We start from the raw sequence: 21,456 nt of genomic DNA, 5'->3' as shown, positions 1-21,456 counted from the left end.
CTCTCAGGAGAGAGGAAAGGGAAGCTTTTTTGGGGGCAGTGGAGAGAAATAGGCAGTTTTCCTGGGAGTGTTGTATAGACAGGTTGCAGAGGGGGAACAAGCTAGACACAGGTGAAGACAGAAGGAGCCAGACACTGAGAAGGAGCCAGAGGATTAGAATAGATCGCCAGAGTTAGTATGAGGTCAAGCAGAGCAATTCAGGAGAAACCAACAGAAGCCAGATTGAATCTGTCAGCCTGGAGAGGAGTTCGAGTCAGGACAGCTGAGTTGAACCAGCCAGCCAGAGTTCAGAAAGAACTAGAAAGGGTGCGCTTATTCAGCAGTAAGTCCTAGAGGCTGAAAACATTCTAGGCCTAGATTAGATTGTATGGAGGCTAGAAGCTTCCAGGACTAGGCCTAGGTTAGCAGACAGGCAGAAAGCTTTGCTCAGCCTGCTTTACTATGGTACCCCCTGTTCAAGGGCGGCAGTGAGGGGATAGACCCACCTGCATCAATCATTAAGAAAAATGCCTGCAGGTTTGCTCACAGGGCAGTCTGGGTGGGCACATTTTCTCAAGAGAAGTAGGTTCTCTTCTCAGGTGACTCTAGTGTTTAAAAGGGGGGGGAGGGGGAGAGGCAGTAGTGAACACCTTTAATCCCAGCACTCAGGAGGCAGAGGCAGGCAGATCTCTGGACCCAAGGCCATTCTGGTCAACAGAGTAAGTTCCAGGGTAGCCAGGGCTACACAAAGACACCCTGTTTTGAACCCTAGGGCCCCCCCCCGCCCCCAGCCAGCATAACTGGCATTTTTCTTTCACAGGAAAAAATAGGAACTTATTTTTCCTGACTGAGACTCGGAAGCAGTGTCGTTAGATGACGGTGATGTGGTCAGAATGAGTAGAGCCAGGGCTGTTCCTGCAGACTCTGCTGAGGTTTCTCTCAGGTTCGGCTGGTAGCAGCCTGTCCCCCAGCTGGGAAGGCCGAGGCAATTTTGGATCTGCCTTTGACCTTTGTGTCTCCATTTGTTCTGTAACCCACACAGACATATAGGCCACCAGCAAAGCAGCGACTGCAGAGGGATGGGCCGTGTTTACCCAGCTGTGGGGAAGCTGCAGCCCATCTTGTGTAGTTCAGGCAGACTCCTTAGCAGCAGACAGAAACGTGGAAAAGTTGTGATGAGGTTGTCTGTCCTTTCCTCCCCTGGCCATTTTTGTTTCTCTAATCCTAAATTCTTTCTTTGTATGTGCTAATTGGCGTCTTTAACCTGCTTCCGGTGTTTGAACCATAATGGTTCTGTTTTCAGGCAGGACATGAGCCCACTGCTCCCGGGGCCTGATAACATCAGCTCATCATTAACTTCTGATGAGAGGAGGAGACTGAGCATAGGCTGAGTCTTCGGGGTGGATGAGTGTACAGATGGCATAATGGTGTGTGAGAGATGAGTGTGTGAGGAATAGATTGCGACAGAGTACTAACATTTAAGGATTTTCCTGTTATCCCTTAAGTAGAACACCTGTCTCTAGGACTGTTTTGTCCTCAAGATCCTGAATACAGCATGTGTGTAAGGGTGAGGATCCATGGGCTGTACTGGGGTGAAGCCAGTGGTTAGGTTTGGGTTACCAGGGAGTGAGAGCTGGGTCTCTGAGTAGCAAGTAGAGGTTAGGGAAAGCATTCAGAGGCACCTCAGATGGGGCATCTTGTTTGAGTCACAAGTGGGGTGTGCAGGAGCTGTGATCTGATCAAAGTGTCAGACTGCTATTAGAAGCAAAGTTGTAGCCTAGAACAAAGGCAGTCATGACTGCAGGGGGCCCAGGAAGGGAGGGGAGTTTATACCATGTACAGCAGACTTAGGCCTTCCTTACACAGCACTGCCTTTTCATCCAGCACATAGTAATGAGCAAGATAAAATAATTCCGGGTCTAGCCTTCAGTATTGTCTATTAGGGTGCCCCAGGGGGTCTGGATAGTGCTGTGTACCCGTTAAATGGAAGGGTAATGATTTGTAATTAGTAGCAAGTAAGTTGCTACTGCCTTTTAAAGTTCTAAAGTTTCATAGATATTTTTTCTAAAAGTATATGAGTAGGTGTTTGCATGAGTGACCTCATTCACTTGCATTTGATTCACACACCTTTTAAAATAGTAAAAGATAAAAAATAAAAAAAATTTTTTATAAAGTATCTTTTATAGTATGCCATTTCCCAGTTTGAAATGTCTCACATTGCATATAGAACCTCTTGTTGGTTTTGTTTTTCAAGACAGGGTTTCTCTGTGTAGCCTGGCTGTCCTGGAACTAGCTTTGTAGTCCAAACTCAAGAGATCTGCCTACCTCTGCCTCTTGAGTACGAGAATTAAAGGCGTGTGCTCTACTGCTCTGCATGTGTAGTAACTTCTACAGCTGACGTATGTGTTATGACATATATGTGGCATGTTGAAGAAGACTTTGTAACACTTTTATGCTTTCTACTTGAAGTGAATGTTGGTGTCTTCTATTTAAATCTTGTTTGCATTTGTAAGTATTTTGTGTGTGGGGGGGAGCTGTGCTGTGAAGTCCTCGGAGGTCTGGAGACAGCTGCAGGAGTTGGTTCTTCTCTGCTCTGCGGAGTAAATCCAGGACAGACTCAGTAGCAGGCACCTTCACTCATAAGCCTTCTCGTTGGCTATTAGTTTACAGTTCAAATATGGTTAATTTTGACTCACTAGATTGATTCCATGTCCTTTAGTTTGGAAAATATTGTTTAACCCAACTTGACAGCTACAGTGGGGAGGCAGGAAAAGTCCCTCCCTCCACGATGCCTTTGCCTTTGCCTTTGCCTCTCAAGGGGGCAGAGGGAGCTCACGCCTCCCTGCTCTCCAGGTGTTAACTCAGCTTCTCTCCTCAGAGCTCTATGAACCTGCCTCCTGACAAGGCCCGGCTGCTGCGACAGTATGACAACGAGAAGAAGTGGGATCTGATCTGTGACCAGGTATGAGCTTGGCATGAGCTTGGTAAGATCAGGAGGAGCAGTCTGCGACAGTAAAGCCAGAGGGTTGACTGCCATGCTGACAGGAACCAGCCTTGATTTGGCACAGAGTAGGCTGACTTGGTTTCTAGGGGCTGCCTAGCTGAGACAGCTGGTAGCCTGTATACCCAGGAGAGGCTGCCCAGTGGACACCATGATGTCATGGTGGTTTGTGCAAGATCAGCTGTGGGCAAGGTGAGCAGTTTTCCCACAAAAGTTTAGCTCAGGATTATGGCTGGACCTGTAGGCTCTGCTCAGGACCCTCTTACTCTGGCCCAGACATGACAGATAGTTGGGGGTCAGGGTGGGGTGTGCTGCTTATATCAGCTACAGACTTTCAGGAGATGCCCTTGTCCCCTTGGCTCTGTTCTGAAATGTCACTGTAGCCAAGAACTGCAGCTATCCGTGCATGGATAGTGTTTGAACTGAGCAAGAAGAGAAAGTATTACTTTGCTGAGAACCAAGATATTAGAACACTCACTGCCTGGGCTTGAAGGTTGCTGGTCACGAGGCTTTGACTGTTTTTGGTAGGTCTGGAAGGACTTGGCACAGAGTGGGCATTTTGTTTACGAAGCACTCAGTTGCTGAGCTTTGCCATGAACAAATCTATTCTTTCTATTCAGGTTCTGAGCAAAACCATAATAGCTGATGTTGGGGGGCTGATTACCTTTTTAGGAACCCCACACATATTGAAATATCTCACTTAATCTCATAAAACCAATTTCATTCAAAGAACCTGCAGCCAGATTGGGCCAAGGCAAACCGGCACCGGTCCTTACTAGCTGTTTCCTTCTGCCAGGGCTTAGGCTTTCCCTCAGCCAGCAGCATGGCCCTGAGGCCCAAGGTATCACCAGAAAAGGCCTGCTTCCTTAGACTCAGTGCTAAGTATTGAATTTGGAGGACAGCAGCCCTTTGGTGCTAACGTTCTTTACTAGATAAGTTCTGTCTTTTTTAGGTGACATAATTTCAGTTTTTCTCGGAGTTCTTTGTTTTTAGGTCCTATTTCCTAGCGTTATGCCGCTCTCCTAGACCCCTTTATGGGTTTCTTCCCCTGAACTCTTCAGAGAGTTTCTTTGTGGAGGCCTTTCTAAGACCAGAGTGCCAAGGGGGTTTGCTGAGTTTCCTTGTGGGTAGACCTGAGTTGCCTTGTGTGAAAGGTGTTGAGAGGTAACCCTGCTGAGAACTTCATTTGGTTGCTGGGCTTGAGTTCCCAGGCAAAGAGCATGAGGGTGTACTTGCTCTGAGCGTCAGGTCAGCACAGCAGAACTAGTTGAGCCCCAGCTGCAGAGGTTAGAACTACAAAAGAACGAGAGATTCTTTGAGGCAAAGCTCTCCTCCCTGTGGCTTTCCTAACTGTCAGTTAGCCAGTCACGTATTTGCCTTAGGTACTAATCACAGCTCTGTAGTCCCCGCATCTTAGCAAGCAGGAGATTCTTAAAATAGCTTCTGACATAAAGCACTCTAGGTGCTAGGGAGCACTGGGCGGAAGAGGAGACTACAACTGCAGGTGGGACAAACCTAAAGATCGTAAGGAGGGGAACTTAGGGTTTAGATGATGCTAAGGGACAGCTGGAGGCCGCGTTCCCTCAAACTGAATACTGTAGGCATCTCCTTCCTTAGCAACCTCCATGAACCTTGTGTTTCTGCATGCATACGTGTGTGTTTCCCTTTCAGGAAAGATTTCAAGTGAAGAATCCTCCCCACACCTATATCCAGAAACTCCAGAGCTTCTTGGACCCCAATGTGACGCGGAAGGTGAAGTATAAGGCAGAAAATTCCTGTCTTGCTGCCTTCGTAGTCCTGTGGGTTTGGGCACAAACCTTTTGCCTTGGGGTTAAGTATTTTGACATTGATTTTTGAGTAATGGAGTTGAATATCTGGGCTTTGAGGCCTAAAGTGACTGTCCAGTGCTAGAGGGAAGTCTGTAATTGTACTTCCTGTGTTTTCTTGTCTGCCTCCTTTATTTATAGAATAAAATTGGATAGCTGGGTATGGTAGTATATGCCTGTGATACACTTAGAAGACTGAGGCAAGAGGATTGTGGGATCCAGGCTAACCTGGACTACTGCTGCATACCTCTTCCTCAAACAAACAGATAGGGTTGATGGAGGAAGGTTAGAGAGGTGACTTGGCAGTTAAAAGAAAGTATTGTTTTCCCAGAGGGCCCAGCCTCAGTTCTCAACATCCACAGAGTCTTACAACTCTTGTAACTGCTTCCAGGAACTCCACCGTTGTCTCCTGGCCCCTTTAGCAGTGCATGCATGGTCCACAGAAGAAATGCAGGCAAAAGACTCAGACTCAAATGTAGAAAGAAATAAATGGGGGGGGGGCAGGCATCCCAGCACTCAAGTGGCAGAGGCAGGCAGATCTCTGAGATTGAGGCCAACCTGATCTATAGAGTGAGTTCTAGGACAGCCAGGGCTACACAGAGAAACCCTGTCTTGAGAAAAAAGAAAAGAGAAAAAAAAGAAAGGAAAAGAAAAATGGTTGAAAGGGAACGAACATCAAGTGACAAAAGATTCCATGTTTACAGAAGTTCAGGAGGAGAGTCCAGGAGTCAACCAAAGTCCTCAGGGAGCTGGAGATCTCACTTCGCACCAATCACATTGGGTGAGTCAGGTCTGCCATCGGCCTCTCCCTGACACCAGACATTGCCTCCCACACAGATTTGGGTGCCCTTTTTTTGTTTTTTTCCTTCCTGCCATGAAGCAAGGTTGTCCCTTGAATGGCATATGGCTCTACGGAGCTTTAGACGTGCCATTTCTGGTTTTCTACCCTTCTGTTCTGCCAGTTGCTGACCAGTTAACTTCTGGAAGCTTGGGGCCTCTCTTGGGGTTCTGTGGCTTTGACTAGAAGACATTCCCATAGCAGCTGAGACCAGAGCCTGCCTATGGTCTGGTACTGGGCCAAGAGAGGCCCAGCAGAGGTTGGGATGCGAGAATGTATTATACTGAACAATGAGATTAGTTCCTAATTGATGACTAGTTAGGCTTTTTGGTGTACAGATTCCTTATTTGTTTGAAAGAAAGCAATCTCTGTACGTGAGCAGAAGAGGCTCCTAAAGCAGTGGAGACGTAGGATGGAGAGGGTCAGGGCTGGAGTCTCTTGTGCTCACAGATCATGTTGCTGCCAGTGCGTTGAGGGGGCCCCCAGGGTCTTTGTGAATCTTTCAGCCTGAGTGAAAGGGGAGACAGGGGTTACTGAGGAAGCTGAGGACTGATGCCTGAGGCTCAGGGAGAACACAGCGGTGCTTCTGTCCTATGAAGCTGTTCCAGCAAGAGTAAGAAACAGCTGAAGGGGTGCGACCATGCAGAAAGGACAGTGAGCTAAGAGTGCAGCACTTCAGGTAGGGGTGCCTCAGTGAGGGAGCAGGGAAGGGTGAGGTGGGGCTTCTGGGTAGATGCCAGCCTGCGTCCCTGGGCTTCCTGAGAGTAAGGTAGAAAGAGCCAATGACATCACCAGCTTTTCCTCTTCTGTCAAGGCAGCAGCCTACTTGTCTGCTCCCAGGCCTGATGTGCCCGGAGCTCTTCAGGGGGACAGGATATCTGTATGTAGCCAGCTGCAGCAGCACTCAAAGGGAAGCAGCACAGGAGAGGACAGGAAAAGGACAGTTCCTGGTGTTGGGAGCATGGCTTCCACACCACAGTCATCTGTGACCCGACATGGAAAGCAACCGAGAAAGGTGTGGCCAAACTCTCTTGCCCCCACCCCTTAAGAATCTCAGAGAAGGAAAACTAGGAGGGTTCATCACTTAGGCCCTGTTTGTGTGGTTAAGAGTGACACTTTGGCAGTCCCGAGCACCCCATGGGCCTCTCTCTCAGGCCTTGCTATAATTGGTGTGTGGATGGGGGTCTGCTCTCCTTAGTAGAGGACCACAAAGAGACAGTCCCCTGTGGTTAGCATAGTTCCCAGGCCCCAGGGCTTCTTGGCATTGGCTCACAAGTTTGAGGTCTAGACCGAGCCCTTGGTTCCCAGGGAAGAGCTAAGCCCATGCCATCTAATCTGAGACTTCTCTGGGCAGTTCTATGAGGGAGACAGGATCCTTCTCTTCAGGAAGCTTGTCAGGCTAGTCAGGGGTGGAAGGAGGCCAGGACAGAGTGTGAGGAGGAGATCCTGTTTTGGTTACAGCCTGACGGGCAGGGTCCTGCAGGGAGTGAGTGCCAGCGGTGTCCGGGGTCTCTTGCTCTGGAGTGAGGCTGCCTGAGTAGGATTCCAGGGCCCTCTAGCTCTTGTGGTTTGTATTGGTTTTCTGCCTTGTCAAAGTGCCCTTTAACCTCCCCTCAAAGTGTCAGGATCCCTAAAATAGCAGTGTAGACTCAGACAGGAAATGAGAAGGGGGTGGGGAGCTGGAGAGCAGACAGACAGGAAATGGGAGGCCTGACGGCCCCAGAGAGGAAGCTAACTTGCGGCAGCTCCAGTGTCAGCCTCAGCTGGGTCTTGGCTGGTAAATCAGCCAAGCCTGGTGCTCTAGCCAGCCTCTTGGCTGCGGGTGTGGCTCCCAGGATGGAGCTGGTGTTCCAGCTGTGGGGTGAGCACAGCCCTGCAGGGCAGTTTGGACACAGCTGGTTCATGTAGTTCCATGGACATTCCAGGGGAGTAGAGCACTCAGGAGAACAGGGCTTCCATCCTGAGGGGTTTATGGCTCTGCACCGAGACAAACCTCAACTCCCACCAGTTCTGAGGGGATTTGCTCTTCACTTTAGTCCAAAAGGAAAGCAAAATGCCCTAGGTCATTGTCCTCCTGTCTGCTCACCTGCCTGCCTTCCCCCATTGTCACCTGACTGAGGAGTCCTGCCATACTGCAGTTTGAATTCCTAACTGTTCCCCAAGCTTTTTCAGTTCTGCTGGACCCACTCCAATTGAACACAGAACTCTCGCCACCATCTTTGCTCGTTGCTCCTCGACTGAACTCAGTAGAGCCCTTTGACCCCGTGAGGTTGTCTTATGCCTGTGATTGATGGCATCAGGGACTTGCAGGCTTCTTCAGGCTCAGCTCTGTGAGCCGTGAATGCTCTGCGTGCCTCCTCAGTCCTAGCACATGGTGGGAAAGGACTTAGTGCCTAGCATTGTGTTAGATCAAAGGGACACAGGAAACAATGGGCTGTAACCTGGCCCACCATGGCTCTCCAGCCTGTAGGAAGTCCAGGCTGGCAGCATGATCACAAATGGCTCTGTCAGAGGTTTTGGTTTTCAGGATTTTCTCAGCCTGATAGTAGGTTCCAGTAGCATACAGAAGAGTAAATTGTTGAGGGCTAGATTGCTGGGTCAGAGCCCTCTACCAAACCAAACCAAACCAAACCAAACCAGTTTCCATACTGTATCCACTGTGTGTGTTTCCTGTATCTGCAGGTGGGTAAGGGAGTTTCTCAATGATGAGAACAAAGGCCTGGACGTGCTGGTGGATTACCTGTCGTTTGCCCAGTGTTCTGTCATGTAAGTACCACAAAGTTTAGGGTTGGGGACTCACTGGGAAGCAGGCAGTCCCAGTGACTTAGAAGAAGAGTGAGGGCTGGGAATGCAAAGCAGCAGAACATTGCCTGCCGTGTGCTGAGGTTGAGCTTTCAGTCTCCAGCATGAGAGGAAATGGGGTGGGAAAGAAGAAAAAGGCCGAGTGAGAGGCCAACAGAGGAGATGGGAATGGGCATCCCCAGCACAGTAGCTCAGGGGTTGCTGCAGAAGTGAGCAGGCAAGACAAGGGGTCAGCAGGGATTGGGAAGTTAGCTGGAACAGAAGAGAAGAGAGCAGTATGGAAAGGAAGCTTGGAGTCGGAAGCCAAATGACCTAAGTGCCAAGCTACAGGCTCTCAGAGGAAATGTAGCTCCTGGGGCGATGGCTTCCTAGGGTTTAGTAATTTCAACAACATTGAGTCTTCCATGAGGAAGCTTGGGCCCTGAGATGTGAGAGGGTTACTACAGGCCAATGGTTGAGGAAGACCAGTGAGCAGGACTTCGACTTGAACAGATCGAAGAAGTATTTGGGGTCTCCCAGATATCCTTTTCACATGGAGGTAGTCAGCTATTGGTTAGCTCAGGAGAGTAAGCCTGGTGAGGTGCAGTGAATGAGAGCTTTTAGAGTCAAAGTCGTGTTGAGCACTATCTATGGAACCTCAAGTCCCTTTGTCCTCCTGACTGACAGATTAGATGAGAAGGTGTGAATCCCATTTAGCATCTGGAATGCACTAGGGCCTCCGCTGCTGGTGGCTTCGATGTTATTACCCAGGTGAGAAGCCTGCCTATAGTTTTTGGACATAGAGAAAGAAGGCTGACCTATGATAGTGATAGTAAATGAAGTTAGCAACATATGCAGGCTTACACTTCAGACAAGTCAGCCTAAGGAGGATGGGTCCCAGCTTTGCTCTCAACTCCCCATGGTTCCTGAACTAAAAGTCCCTAGTCTGGAGAAAGCCGGGTCTTGAACTTTGGACCTTGCCTAGACTATTGCTTTTCCACTATCCCTGTCCTTATAACTCTTCTTGGTTCAGTGCATTTCCTCAAGGGGGCCCGGTAATATCTCCCGGGTTCAGCTTCCCATCCCCCTTCCCGGGTCATCCTCTGTAAACTGAGAGTCACCCACTTCCCATCCACATCTCTGTGGAAGCCATACTTCATGATCCTCCTGTCTTTTAAATAATCTTTTTATGGAAAGAAATGGGCAAAAATTTGCTTAAGTGAATTTTTAGTTCAGAACATTTATAGTAAAAAGATGTAGATCATTTCCCCAAATGTGCCTGTCTTTCTTGAAAAAGCAAACAACCCCATTGCTCCAGACCAAGGCTACACTTTGGTGTCCAGGGCAGTCAGTGCCTCTGAAAGTAGAGTCCGGGTAACAAGAGCCAGAGGCTTGGAAGGCCTGGGGGAAAGGGATGAGGCCATGGCTGGGTCACCATTAAGTACCACCTGCTGTCAGGACTGTTCCTGACCAGTGCAGCCTCACCTCTGTGGGTATCACTTGTTCCAGAAACCCCAGCCTTGACACTGGGCATTCATGATGGGCAAGATGTCCTATGGGGAAAAGCCTTTGAGATGTGCCCTAGTTCTCAGAGTTACAGGGGTACAGAGCAGGAGGGAGAGGAGGGGAGAGTGCTTTTCGGGGTGTGCACTCTGAGGGGCAAGTATGAAAAGGCCCTGAGTGCTGTGTGATGTCAGCTGATCTCTCTGCTCTGGACATAACTGCCTATGGCAAGAGACCTGTTGCAGGAAGTAACCAAAAATAACACTCACTTCCTCAGGGGCAGGGGCTCCCTCTTTCAGTCTCAGCTCACAGTTCTAGGGAAGCTGAAGCTGAGGAGGAAGACAGAAGCTCAGTCACAGAACATCCACCATTCAGAGGGTTAGGCCTGGGGTTGGGGATTTAGCTCAGTGGTAGAGTGCTTGCCTAGGAAGCGCCAAGGCCCTGGGTTCGGTCCCCAGCTCCAAAAAAAAAAAAAAAACAAAAAACAAAACAAAACAAAAAAAAAAAAAAAAAAAACAGAGGGTTAGGCCTGGGGTGTAGCCCACTAGGAGGCCTATTAGCATACTGGCCTAGCAAGAGACCCCGGCTCACTCCTCAGCACTGAAAAGCTAAACCAGCCACAGAAGCCATTGGTAGGGTGGGCAGTGGTGTACTTGCTGAGCTTCAAGACCTGCAGTTGCTCATTTCCCTCCATTCATTATTTTTGGAACAGATGTTTTAAGTAGGCATGGTGACTTGAGCCATCCCACTTGAGGCTAGGAGCACAGGAAGCCTGACAGCCCCCACAGACAGCCCTTAGGCCATGGGGAAGCCTTCAGATCCCCTCTGCTAGAACTGCCCAAGCCTTCTCAGCCCTGTCGGTAGCTCCAACCAGGTTCAGGTCTCTGATGCCTAATTCTGCTTCCTCTTCTTGCTGCCCCTGCTTTTTGTTTGCCACAGAGGCCTGAAGAGGGGGAGGTGGGCTTGCTGGGGGCTTGGCACAGAATTTCTCTTGTCTATGTGCCTGCGTGTGCGCATGTGTGTCCTCTCATGCTCTAGGTTTGACTTTGAGGGTCTGGAGAGTGGTGATGATGGTGCATTTGACAAGCTCCGGTCCTGGAGTAGGTCAATCGAGGACCTGCAACCGCCCAACGCCCTGTCGGCCCCCTTCACCAACAGCCTCGCTCGCTCTGCGCGCCAGTCCGTGCTCCGGTATGTGCGCGCTTACTCTGCCCACCTGCCTCCCACCCCAGCCCCAGTCCAGGTCTTGGTAACCCGGTGAGTGCTTATGCTCCTCCCCAACTCTTGCTTCCAGGCTCAGCTCTCTTGCCCTCTGCCTGTTCGCCTGTCTCTGATCTGTCCTCTCTGTCTCCCTGATTGCCCAGCGGTCTGTCCTGGGTAAGTACATGGTCCTCAGCTGTGCTACCCCTGATGCTCCAGCTCTCCCCTTCCCCCGTCCTCACTCTGTCCTAGCCATTCCTTCCTGACCTTGGGCAGGGCTCCGGCTATACTGGCCAGTTCAGCTCCTGCCCCCACACCCACTTCCTCAGCTCTCACTTTTCCCATCACCTCTTCGAGAACAGACCCAACTACCTGCTGGTTCCTTCCTTTCCCTTCCCCCTTCAGGTCTTTTTTCTCCAAAGTTGTGCCTTCCTTTGTCTGTGGTAGACTGGACACTTCGCAGAGCCCCTGTTACTCAGAGGCTGCCCTTGTAGAGCCATTAACCTTTCCTGTGACCTAAGTCTCTCTTGTGGCTCTTCTTCTCTTCTTGGATTTTGCATCATGGACACTGATCACCATTCTGGTCTTGCAGGAACAAATTCTGTATGTGTTGCCTCTTCTCATAAAACATTGAGGTAGTGGAGAGATGATACAAAGCCAGGCATGGCCCCAAGCCTTTTCTAAGACCTGTGTAGGTCTGCTCTGCCTTTGGGGTACTTCAGAATGAGATGAGTACAAAGACGCACCTGTCCCACGGAATGTGCCAATGTGTCACTAAACAAGGGAGGAGGGGCTCTCAGGTACATGTCTTTGTGACCTATCCCAAGGACTGCAGAGTCCTTAAAACAACTTTGTATTTCAGAGGTCTCTGGGGTTAGCATGATTTTAGCAGAGGATAAAGCTGGCTAGGGTCCTGGGCAGTTGGCCAAAAAAGGCCTGTACCGAAGAGGTGAACAGTGGCTGACTTCACTGCCGTCTGCACCCTGGCTGTCTTGGCATTTGTTACAAGGTCTTATTTCCTCCCATTTCTGCTGTTTCTACAGGGCAGCCTGGTGGTCTTTCACCATCAGTCTTGTCCCTACCTGATCACCCTACCCTGTCCCCCAGGTACAGTACTCTCCCTGGCCGCCGGGCCCTGAAGAACTCCCGGCTGGTGAGCCAGAAGGACGATGTGCACGTCTGCATCCTTTGTCTCAGAGCCATCATGAACTATCAGGTAAGGACTGATGCTCGCCGTGGACGTGCTGCCTCCTTTGCCTCATCTACCCACCCAAGACTGCGAAAGTCGAGTTTGCTAGTGGAGACCTGCTGGCTTCTCCCTTCTTACCGTCAAGGTCCCTTCCTATCCTTTCCTTTGCAGTATGGCTTCAACTTGGTCATGTCCCACCCCCACGCTGTCAATGAGATTGCACTTAGCCTCAACAACAAGAATCCAAGGTGTGTTGATTCCCTCCTCTAGTGCCCAGGGATCTAAGGATCCTGATTTATCTTTGACATGCCCTTTAGCCAGGACCTCCTGTGCTAGAGGAGAAGTGTCCACAGCCCAATGAGGGAACAAGCGTTCCTTTTCCATCTCCTGTCTAAAGGACATGAGCTGTGCTGTGGAAGCTTGAGTGGGACTTGGATGTTTACTTCTTCATCTCTTAGGACCAAAGCCCTGGTCTTGGAGCTGCTGGCAGCTGTGTGTTTGGTGCGGGGAGGTCATGAAATCATCCTTGCTGCCTTTGACAATTTCAAAGAGGTTGGTCTCTCCTGCGTGCGTGTGCGTGTGCGTGTGCGTGTGCGTGTGCGTGTGCGTGTGCGTGTGCGTGTGCGTGTGCGTGTGCGTGTGCGTGTGCGTGTGCGTGTGTGTGTGTGTGTATAGAAGGTAGGGAACTGGGTAGATCCAATTTCCTGGGAACTCTAGTGACTTTAACCCCTAGACTCAGCAGCCTGCTTCAGAGTGAGATTACAGCAAAAGCAAAACTGAATAAAGTCTTTTAGATCTTGTTCCAGGACACCTTGCAGTGTGGCCAGTTATTGAGGCTCTGGATAGAGTGCAGACTGTGGCTGGAGACATGGTCAGGAGTCAGAGCCCTGGCTGACTTTGCAGGGGCCTTGGGTTCAGTTTGCAGTATCCAGACCGTGGTTCACAACTGTCTTTAGTTCCCTTTCCAGAGGACTTGGTGCCCCCTTCTGGCCCCCACGGGCACAGCACACACATTCATATGCATTTATAGTGGCAAAACACACAATCTTTTTTTGTTTTTTGGGGTTTTTTTGTTTGTTTTTGTTTTTTGTTTTTTGTTTTTCTTTCTCTCTCTTTTTTTTTCTTGGTAGGCACAGGCTCTACTCCTCACCCACTGGAGTGGAGTCTGGGCATCTTCACTTTATAAGACTCTCCACCCTTGACTCTGCTGCCATGAGCCCACAGGTGGGATCCAAAGCAAGTATATTCTCAGGTTTCGGCTGTTAGGGAGGGGCGAGAGAACTCCTGTGTGGAATTTTCCCATCCTTAGGTCTACCTCCGAAACCCCAGTTTGCATGAACACAGGATTCCTCAACATCCAGCCACAGCTGTGGTCCCACCCCTTCCTCCTCTCTGGGCCTCTTCCCTAGCATCCATTGTTTGGTCCAGGAAACAGCTCTTCCTCTTTAAAGTTGAGACACTCACAGGAGCCCCTGGACCCTTCTAAGCAGAGGGCTTTCCTGCATACTGGCTCCTCCTCTGTGTCCCCGTGGGGCCCCAGCCCCCCACAATACAGCTGTGGCTTGACTCCTTTTTTTCTCTTTCTGTATTTTGATGGCATCATATCTGCTGTGTGTCTTTCTGGCCTAACTTTAGAGGCACATAAATCCTAGGCTACGCTGGATTCCTTCACTGTGGTGAGGGTCAGAGACCTAAAACCAGATTCTAGGTTCTGGGTTTTCTTCTGGTGTCCAAAATGACACAGCCTCTAGATAGAGTTATAGTTATTTTGGTTTTTGTTTTATTTTTATTTTATTTATATATTTATTTCGATGTGTTTGGGTTTGTTGTGTTTTGTTTTCTGAGACACATTTTTACCTTATATCACAAGTTGGCCTCAAACCGGCTCCAGCTAGTTTAGCCCCCAGGCTAGCTAAGTTGTTAGCCACTGTGCCCTCTGCAGTTTGGCTAAACTTGGTCTGAACCATGTCTTCTCCATCATGTTCCTGGGACCCAGAGTTTGGGGATTTCAGTTCTACATAGTAGAGATTCTTCCTCTGAGACTGTTTGCACATTCAGGTGTGCAAAGAACTGCATCGCTTTGAGAAGCTAATGGAGTATTTCCGGAATGAAGACAGCAACATTGACTTCTTGGTGAGGACCTGGGTCTGGGACAGGTGCATGCCGTGTCCACTGAAGCTTTGTGCTGTTGTAGCCTTCGAAGCCAGGGCCACACTGTGTTCTGAGAGTGCCACTTTTCCCCAGGTGGCCTGCATGCAGTTCATCAACATTGTGGTACACTCGGTAGAGGACATGAACTTCCGGGTCCACCTGCAATATGAGTTTACCAAGTTGGGGCTGGAGGAATTCCTACAGGTAAGCTATGATCTTGGAAAGGTGAAGTCTCAGGGTAGGGAATCAGCTTAGACAACACACACAAAGAGCGTGGGTTTTTTGGTTTTTGGTTTTGGTTTTAATAAGAATATTTAAAAACAAATAAGAATATAGTCCTAAATGGATCTGGAACCTGCCTGTCCTTGGCCTGGGACTGGGACCCTTTTTCCAATGTCTGGAAGACACTGGTCACATGCTAAGAGGGAGTTGTGAAGCAATGATGGGGTACTGAGAGTTTCCAGGAGGCCTGTGCTGACTCCGTACATGCTGCTCTCTGCTTTTCCACAGAAGTCAAGGCACACGGAGAGCGAGAAGTTACAGGTGCAGATTCAGGCATACCTGGACAATGTGTTTGACGTGGGGGGCTTATTGGAGGATGCGGAAACCAAGAATGTAGCCCTGGAAAAGGTGGAAGAACTGGAGGAGCATGTGTCTCATGTAAGTGTTCTTTGCTTGCCAGAGCCTCTGAAAGGCCGGGAGGATGGGCACAGCTGGGTTCCTGGCAGCTGACCTCCCTGCCTCCAGATTGAGCCACGGGAAACCTTGAGACCACTGAGCCTCTCTAGACTATGGCCCAAGCCACTGAGCACTCCTTACCAGAATGCGCTGACCTCTATGGCTGGGTTTGGCCTTGAACTTGAGACAGACTATGCCTTGTATCTGTTTCTGTTTCATAGTGTCAGGACTGCTGAACCCTGAGAGTCATGTAGGGAAGCCACCTGAATAAGGCTGCCTTTTGAACATAGCTTTTCAGGTCCTGGTTTGGCTTTAAGTTATGCCGAGTGTTTGGGCTTGAACACAGCTCTGAACATGCCTTGCCCATTTTGTAGCTCACAGAGAAGCTTCTGGACCTGGAGAATGAGAATATGATGCGGGTGGCAGAACTGGAGAAGCAGCTGCTACAGCGGGAAAAGGAGCTGGAGAGCATCAAGGTAAGGGGAGGGGGCAGTGGGACCCAGGTTCCAGCGCCTCAGGACTTCTTCTCTTCCCAAATCTTGTCAAGGGAAGATACTGCTCTGAGCTGAGCACTCAGGCAAAGGTGACCTGATGATCCACCCCTAGCTCCTGGTTTGTTTGTTTTTCTTCCTCCTCTTCCTCTCTTCCTCTCTACTTCTTCCTTCTCCTTCCTTCTTTCTTTTCTTCTTCTTGAGACAGGGTTTCTTTCTGTGGCCCTGGCTGTTCTAGAACTCACTGTGTAGACCAGGCTACCTTGATCCCTCTGGCCTCTGCGTCCCAAATCCTGGGATTAAAGGTGTGCACCACCACTGCCCCGCTTCCTTCCCATGATTTTATCTTGAGAAAGAATCTTGAAGCTGGAATTGGCCAGACCCAGAAGAGAATGGGGGCAGATAATGTGCTCATGGAACCCTAGAATCCAGGGCAGGCCAGTCATCTTCTTCCTGCCCACTTGCTGGCTTGTTCTTCATATGCTTCTCAGCTGTTTACTGGGCATGGTTAGAGTAGCCCACCTGTTTATCACCGTCTCCCAGTGTCCTGGAGGGCAGTGCTTCTCATATTTCAGTCTCTTACGTTCTTTCTCCTAACTTTATACCTTAGTTATAAAGCTAACCCACAACCTCCGTGTCTCAGAATATGGTTATGTTGGCTACTGAGCTCAGCTCAGTGTGTATCTGCTTATCCCCGCCTAGCACCAGAGAGGGAGCAGGAAGGATATAGAGACTACAAAGGCTTATCCATGAAGCACCCACCTGATCATTATCCACAGCCAATGAAATAAAATCAATAACGACCTAAGGTCTGTGGAGAGAGCAGCAGTGCCCATCTAGCAGGAGACCAATGGGAGTTTCAAAGGGGCATCCTTTTTCTTCAGGCCTGAGGGGCCTATGCAGTGAGAACAGACGAGCAGAGAAAAAGGACATATCAGAATACCAGTGGAAGCGAGCTTACTCTTCTGTTCTACCACACTCCAGCTTTGCTGTTCCTCATCTGGATTTCTTCTATTCTGAGCACCCTCACTGAGATGACCCTTCCTGAGAGGAGAGTCTGTTGGCTAGGAATTCTGACTCCCAGGGGAACTGACTGGAGCCTGCAGCCTGTTCTCCCTCAATGTTGCTGTCTGCCTGCTAGGAGACATACGAGAACACAAGCAACCAGGTGCACACCCTTCGGAGGCTCATTAAGGAGAAGGAGGAGGCCTTCCAGCGCCGATGCCACCTGGAGCCAAGTGCCCGGAGCCTGGAATCCATGGGTGGGAGCGAGGCCCTAGCCAGGGTAGGCCCTACAGAGCTGACTGAAGGCTCGACACCCTCGGACCTGGACCTGCTGGCTCCAGCCCCACCTGCTGAGGAGACTCTTCCTCTGCCTCCTCCACCAGCCCCGCCTTTGCCCCCACCCCCTCCTCCACTACCAGGTAACTGGGACTTCCAGGCGGGGAGGGGCAGGTTTTTTGTGAGGCCAGGACCATCCTTCTCAGGAAACAGCTGGGAAATAGCATCATTTGAGGGCTAGGAGGGTATCAAGTCAGGATGAGAGGGCTAAGGGAGGACCAGTGTTTGTGGGAAATAGATGAAGGAATGCTGGGAGCAGATTCTGCTTCAAGGATCTCTGAGGGGCTGCTCTTAATTATTCTGAAGGCAGCCAAGCGGAGGGCTCAGCTGTGACAGAAGAAACTCCATCAAGGACTAGCTCTGGCTCTCCCCTCAGTGTACTTTTGGGACTAACTTGCCCAGTGTCATAGCACTCCTCTTGGGGTCTCTAAGGAGAGGGAGGCAGGCAGAGTTTGGGCAGCCTGGAGCCTTAGGACTGTGGGTCATAATGGCATTTATTCTTCCCAGACAAATGTCCCCCTGCCCCACCTCTTCCTGGTGCTGCTCCTTCTGTGGTGTTGACAGTGGGCCTGTCTGGTGAGTGTCCTTAGGGCTCTGGGCAATGCTATTGGATTTTTTCCTCAGCTCTTACCTCACACCTGTTGTCCTCCCTCCAAAACCTAGCCATTCGCATCAAGAAACCTATCAAGACCAAGTTCCGGCTGCCAGTCTTCAACTGGACAGCACTGAAACCCAATCAGATCAATGGCACTGTCTTCAGTGAACTTGATGATGAGAAGATCTTGGAGGTAACAGGGGTCTGGGGTCCAGAAGGGTGGGGTTTGTGGCCTGGAGACCAAGATAACTTTAGAGCCAGATCTTCTAGACTTGGAAAAGCTTTTAGGCAGAGCAGGACTGACACCATTATCAGCTCTAGGAGCCAGGACTGGATCCCTGCAGGGCATGGTCAGTGGGTATTGTCATTGAGCCTTCAACATTGTCCATTCTTATCTATTTCTGCCAGGACTTAGACCTGGACAAGTTTGAAGAATTATTTAAGACAAAAGCCCAGGGTCCTGCCCTTGACCTCATCTGCTCCAAGAATAAGACAGCACAAAAGGCTGCCAGCAAGGTGACCCTTTTGGAAGCCAATCGTGCCAAGAACCTGGCTATCACCCTTCGCAAGGCTGGGCGCACAGCTGAGGAGATCTGCAGGGCCATCCACACGTGAGGCTCCCACCAACTTGGCCCTGGTCCCCAGACAGCTGTTGTCCCAGTTCCCACAGCTGCTGGGTCTCCCTAGATTCCAAGGTTCCTGATAGGACTTGCTCATCCTTCTCCATTACCATTGACCAGAGCAGAGCGTACTGACTCCAGTCTGAATCTCAGGCTCAGGGAGAGAAGCTGCATGTTCAGCGCAGAAGAAAGAGTGTGTCACCATGTTAGCAGAGAGCAAAGACAGGAGAGCCAGTCCTGAAGCAATGGTGCTCTGCCTCTAGCTGTGTCCTGTGTATTGCTCTCCAGTCCTCCTAAGGATGAGGGGAAGATGTAGACAGAGGTCAGACCTGAAGTACTGTGCTGTTCATCCTACACAGGTTTGACTTACAGACACTACCTGTAGACTTCGTGGAATGCCTGATGCGCTTCCTGCCTACAGAGGCTGAGGTGAAACTGTTGCGGCAGTATGAGCGAGAACGACAGCCCCTAGAGGAGCTGGCCGCTGAGGACCGCTTCATGTTGCTCTTCAGCAAGGTGGAACGGTTGACCCAGCGAATGGCCGGCATGGCCTTTCTGGGCAACTTCCAGGACAATCTGCAGATGCTCACACCGGTACACCCTCTTCCCTAATCACTATCCACTGCTGTCACCTGTCACACATCCACTGTCCTTCCTCCTCCTCCTCCTCCTAATCTGGGCGTCACAGTGTTCGTCTTGTCTTTCAGCAACTGAATGCCATCATTGCAGCCTCTGCCTCCGTCAAGTCCTCACAGAAACTGAAGCAGATGCTGGAGGTTGGGAAAGGGAGTCACTGGTGCTGGTGGACCTCAGGTCCTGGGTGGGTCCTCGGGGCTTGCTGTGACCTGCCTTCCTTGCATCTTATGAACAGATCATTCTCGCATTGGGGAACTACATGAACAGCAGCAAGCGAGGTGCTGTATATGGCTTCAAGCTCCAGAGCCTGGACCTGGTAAGATGGCGGGGCAGCATGTGCAGGAAGCCTGGGACACCAGTGTCAGAGCCAGAGTGCCTAGCTCTGTTGGGACCACTCCCTTTCAGCTGTTAGACACCAAGTCCACTGACCGGAAAATGACACTGCTGCACTTCATCGCCTTGACGGTGAAGGAGAAATACCCAGAGTTGGCTAACTTCTGGCAGGAGCTGCACTTCGTGGAGAAGGCTGCAGCAGGTGAGGGCTCCCTCTCCCAGGACAACCCCAGGAAGCTGAGCAAGAAGAATTCCTGGGTTCATTGCTGGCTTTTGTTCTCTTCTTTCTTACTTCTTCAAAGCTTTCTGCTAAAGCTACGAGCAGGGGCTACTCCAAAGAGAGCAAGCCTTCTTCTGGGCTCAAGTAGGATCAGGCTTCCCTTAGACTGGCCCAGAGATAGTATTTCTCTATCATGTATGTGATGTGACTAGAAAACCTGTAAAGCCCCCTACAGACAGGCACACAGTACTGCTGTTTCTGTCCTGCCCACAAATAGCAGGCCCAGGCAGCTCCAGTTTGGAGGCCAGCCTCCTTCCTTTGCTACCTTGTTTTTGGGTCCATGAACTCTGACCCTCCATCCTTCCTGCTGCCTGCTTGACATGCACTTCTCTGTATGTGCATCATGAAGTCTATGTCAAGCAGACATGGTGGGATAAATGCACTGTAGTCCTGGGTAGGCCTCAGCCAGGCCTCTTGTACATAGTGTCCCTGGAGAACGTGCTGCTAGACGTCAAAGAGCTGGGCCGGGGAATGGAGCTGATTCGGCGGGAATGCAGCATTCATGACAACAACGTTCTGCGAAACTTCCTTAGTACCAATGAAGGCAAACTGGACAAGCTCCAGCGTGATGCCAAAACTGCTGAGGTGAGCAAGGAATTAGGGGAGGGAGGCAACAAACATCTGAGCCAACACACTAGGCCACTTCAGGTAAGGCATCCAACTCCTGTAGCGGGCAGCTGGCCAGCAGTATGGGGAAGGTGAGGGGGTAATAACAAGGGACTTTAGGGATAGCAGACATTCATGTCTGAAGTTAGGACTCAGGAGGTGGTTGGTTTTCCTCTCGGCTTTGCTTTCTGTGGGCCTTCTGTCCATACGTGAGAGCTGGCTGCTACCCACTGGGATGACTCTGTCTGCCCTTTACACAGGAGGCCTACAATGCAGTTGTGCGCTACTTTGGCGAGAGTCCCAAGACCACACCTCCCTCTGTATTTTTCCCAGTATTTGTCCGATTCATTCGTTCTTACAAGGTAAGTTGAAGAAATGTTTCAGGAGTTTGGTCTGTAGAAGATTAGTCAAGAAAGTGCCTAGGCTTCAAGTCTGAGTCTTTTCCAGTTCCTGAGGTCTAGGGAAGGAACCATGGAAGCCAGCGACAGGCCTCTTAACTGTAGACTGGTGGGCAGGGTGGGGGCCCAGGCCCTTCCTTTCATTGTTTGGAGCAGGAAGTACCCCTCCAGAGAGTGGCCACCTGGGGTTAGCTGGTCCCTCTGCCACCCACACTTCATGCTTAGTGTCAGCCCCTCCCTTCCCAGCCTGTGAAAGCCTTAAGCTCCCCCTCTCTTGGTCTTCTCTAAGGAAGCAGAACAAGAGAATGAAGCCCGTAAGAAACAAGAGGAGGTAATGCGGGAGAAGCAGCTGGCTCAGGAAGCCAAGAAGCTGGATGCCAAGGTGGGTGGGACCAAGAGCTGGTCTGGAGGGCAGGACAAAGAATTGAGGATGGAGGAAGCCAGAAAGGACATGGAAAACCAAGACACATGCGTGCACTCTGGCTGTCTGTCCCTCCCTACCCCCCTCCCTCGGAGTAGCTGACAGTGAGAGTCCAGAGGGAGGGCGGACACAGGGTTACTCTCAACAGGGTCATCTTCAGCCTACATCTTGGGACAGGAACCAGTTGCTTGTTGGGTTAGTGATGACTTCCTTCCCCTTCTAATATCTGGCCTTAGACTCCATCCCAGCGGAACAAATGGCAGCAGCAGGAGCTGATTGCAGAGCTGAGGCGGCGCCAAGCTAAGGAACACCGGCCTGTTTATGAGGGGAAGGATGGTGCCATTGAGGACATCATTACAGGTGGGACATTTGTCCATTGGGCCTAATTCCTAGGGCCTGACCTAACCCCCTTTTGGCCATTCTTCCTAGTCTATTTCCCCACAAAACCTGATCAATGTCTCTCCTGGGCCATAGTGTTGAAGAGTGTCCCTTTCACGGCCCGTACTGCCAAGCGGGGCTCACGCTTCTTCTGTGATGCAGCTCACCATGATGAGTCAAACTGTTAGCCCTCACAGGGCCCTGACAGGTA

General features: G+C 50.5%; 1 protein-coding gene across 2 annotated transcripts in view; it reads left to right on the top strand.

Annotated features, from left to right (window-relative positions):
* Fmnl3 (formin like 3) overlaps positions 1 to 21,456 on the top strand; it is a 51,480-nt gene that overhangs the window by 28,475 nt on the left and 1,549 nt on the right. The window contains exons 2-26 of one of the 2 annotated variants that reach the window (XM_032886243.1): positions 2,858 to 2,941; positions 4,652 to 4,732; positions 5,511 to 5,587; positions 8,327 to 8,410; positions 10,967 to 11,119; positions 12,236 to 12,344; positions 12,489 to 12,565; positions 12,776 to 12,869; positions 14,376 to 14,450; positions 14,562 to 14,672; positions 14,979 to 15,128; positions 15,521 to 15,622; positions 16,779 to 17,061; positions 17,486 to 17,554; positions 17,642 to 17,766; positions 17,982 to 18,184; positions 18,553 to 18,787; positions 18,901 to 18,969; positions 19,065 to 19,145; positions 19,235 to 19,364; positions 19,867 to 20,027; positions 20,309 to 20,410; positions 20,736 to 20,828; positions 21,104 to 21,227; positions 21,342 to 21,453. In XM_032886243.1, coding sequence (XP_032742134.1) covers positions 2,858 to 2,941; positions 4,652 to 4,732; positions 5,511 to 5,587; positions 8,327 to 8,410; positions 10,967 to 11,119; positions 12,236 to 12,344; positions 12,489 to 12,565; positions 12,776 to 12,869; positions 14,376 to 14,450; positions 14,562 to 14,672; positions 14,979 to 15,128; positions 15,521 to 15,622; positions 16,779 to 17,061; positions 17,486 to 17,554; positions 17,642 to 17,766; positions 17,982 to 18,184; positions 18,553 to 18,787; positions 18,901 to 18,969; positions 19,065 to 19,145; positions 19,235 to 19,364; positions 19,867 to 20,027; positions 20,309 to 20,410; positions 20,736 to 20,828; positions 21,104 to 21,227; positions 21,342 to 21,433 — 2,964 coding nt within the window. In that variant the 3' untranslated portion in view covers positions 21,434 to 21,453. The remainder of the gene's footprint in view (positions 1 to 2,857; positions 2,942 to 4,651; positions 4,733 to 5,510; positions 5,588 to 8,326; positions 8,411 to 10,966; positions 11,120 to 12,235; positions 12,345 to 12,488; positions 12,566 to 12,775; positions 12,870 to 14,375; positions 14,451 to 14,561; positions 14,673 to 14,978; positions 15,129 to 15,520; positions 15,623 to 16,778; positions 17,062 to 17,485; positions 17,555 to 17,641; positions 17,767 to 17,981; positions 18,185 to 18,552; positions 18,788 to 18,900; positions 18,970 to 19,064; positions 19,146 to 19,234; positions 19,365 to 19,866; positions 20,028 to 20,308; positions 20,411 to 20,735; positions 20,829 to 21,103; positions 21,228 to 21,341; positions 21,454 to 21,456) is intronic. The other variant, XM_032886234.1, reaches the window with a different exon arrangement.

This window comes from Rattus rattus, chromosome 1 (assembly GCF_011064425.1).
Source record: "Rattus rattus isolate New Zealand chromosome 1, Rrattus_CSIRO_v1, whole genome shotgun sequence".
In the NCBI taxonomy this organism is placed as follows: Eukaryota; Metazoa; Chordata; class Mammalia; order Rodentia; family Muridae; genus Rattus; species Rattus rattus.
Note: the sequence above shows the minus strand (reverse complement) of the source record. Positions and strands in the feature narration are given on the sequence as shown.